The 584-nt window shown below is 61.1% G+C and overlaps 1 protein-coding gene across 1 annotated transcript in view; it reads right to left on the reverse strand.

Annotated features, from left to right (window-relative positions):
• Positions 1-21: 21 nt before the first annotated feature.
• The window catches only part of LOC115949288 (proline-rich receptor-like protein kinase PERK12), a gene marked incomplete at its 3' end in the record, with an annotated part of 5,460 nt that continues 4,897 nt past the window's right edge, over positions 22-584 (reverse strand). Inside the window, exon 3 of the mRNA XM_031065818.1 lies at positions 22-138. Within this exon, the coding sequence (XP_030921678.1) occupies positions 22-138 (117 nt within the window). The remainder of the gene's footprint in view (positions 139-584) is intronic.

A 584-nucleotide genomic window follows, 5' to 3' on the forward strand; every position in this document is an offset into this window, starting at 1 on the left:
CGCCTCCTCAGACTTCAGCACCTGCACGTCCTTCTGGCGGCCGCGCGTGTGCGCGAAGATGAAATCCTCGAGCCCGATCTGCCCCCCCAGCAGCTTCTCCATGTCCACCTGGGGCGTGTTCAGCGTGCAGAACAGCACCTGGGGGCAGGTGGGGACATCACCTGGGGCAGGGGACAGCACCCGGGGACAGGTGGGGACATCACCTGGGGCAGGGGACAGAACCTGGAGCAGGGGACAGCACCTGGGGACAAGGGACAGGTGGGGACATCACCTGGGGCAGGGGACAGCACCTGGGGACAGGGGACATCACCTGGGGCAGGGGACAGCACCCAGGGACATTGGGGACACTGGGGACAGCACCTGGGGACACTGAGGACAGGGGACATGGGGACATTGGCATGTTCAGTGTGCCATCCCAGTCTAACCCAGTATATCCCAGTATATCCCAGTCCCTCCCGGTACATCCCAGTGCATTCCCAGTATAACCCAGTCTGTCCCAGTCTGTCCCAGTATAACCCAGTATAACCCAGTATAACCCAATCCATTCCCAGTATATCCCAGTATATCCCAGTGCGTCTCACCTC

The sequence above is a fragment of the Geospiza fortis genome, unplaced genomic scaffold (genome assembly GCF_000277835.1).
Source record: "Geospiza fortis unplaced genomic scaffold, GeoFor_1.0 scaffold807, whole genome shotgun sequence".
Taxonomy (NCBI): Eukaryota; Metazoa; Chordata; class Aves; order Passeriformes; family Thraupidae; genus Geospiza; species Geospiza fortis.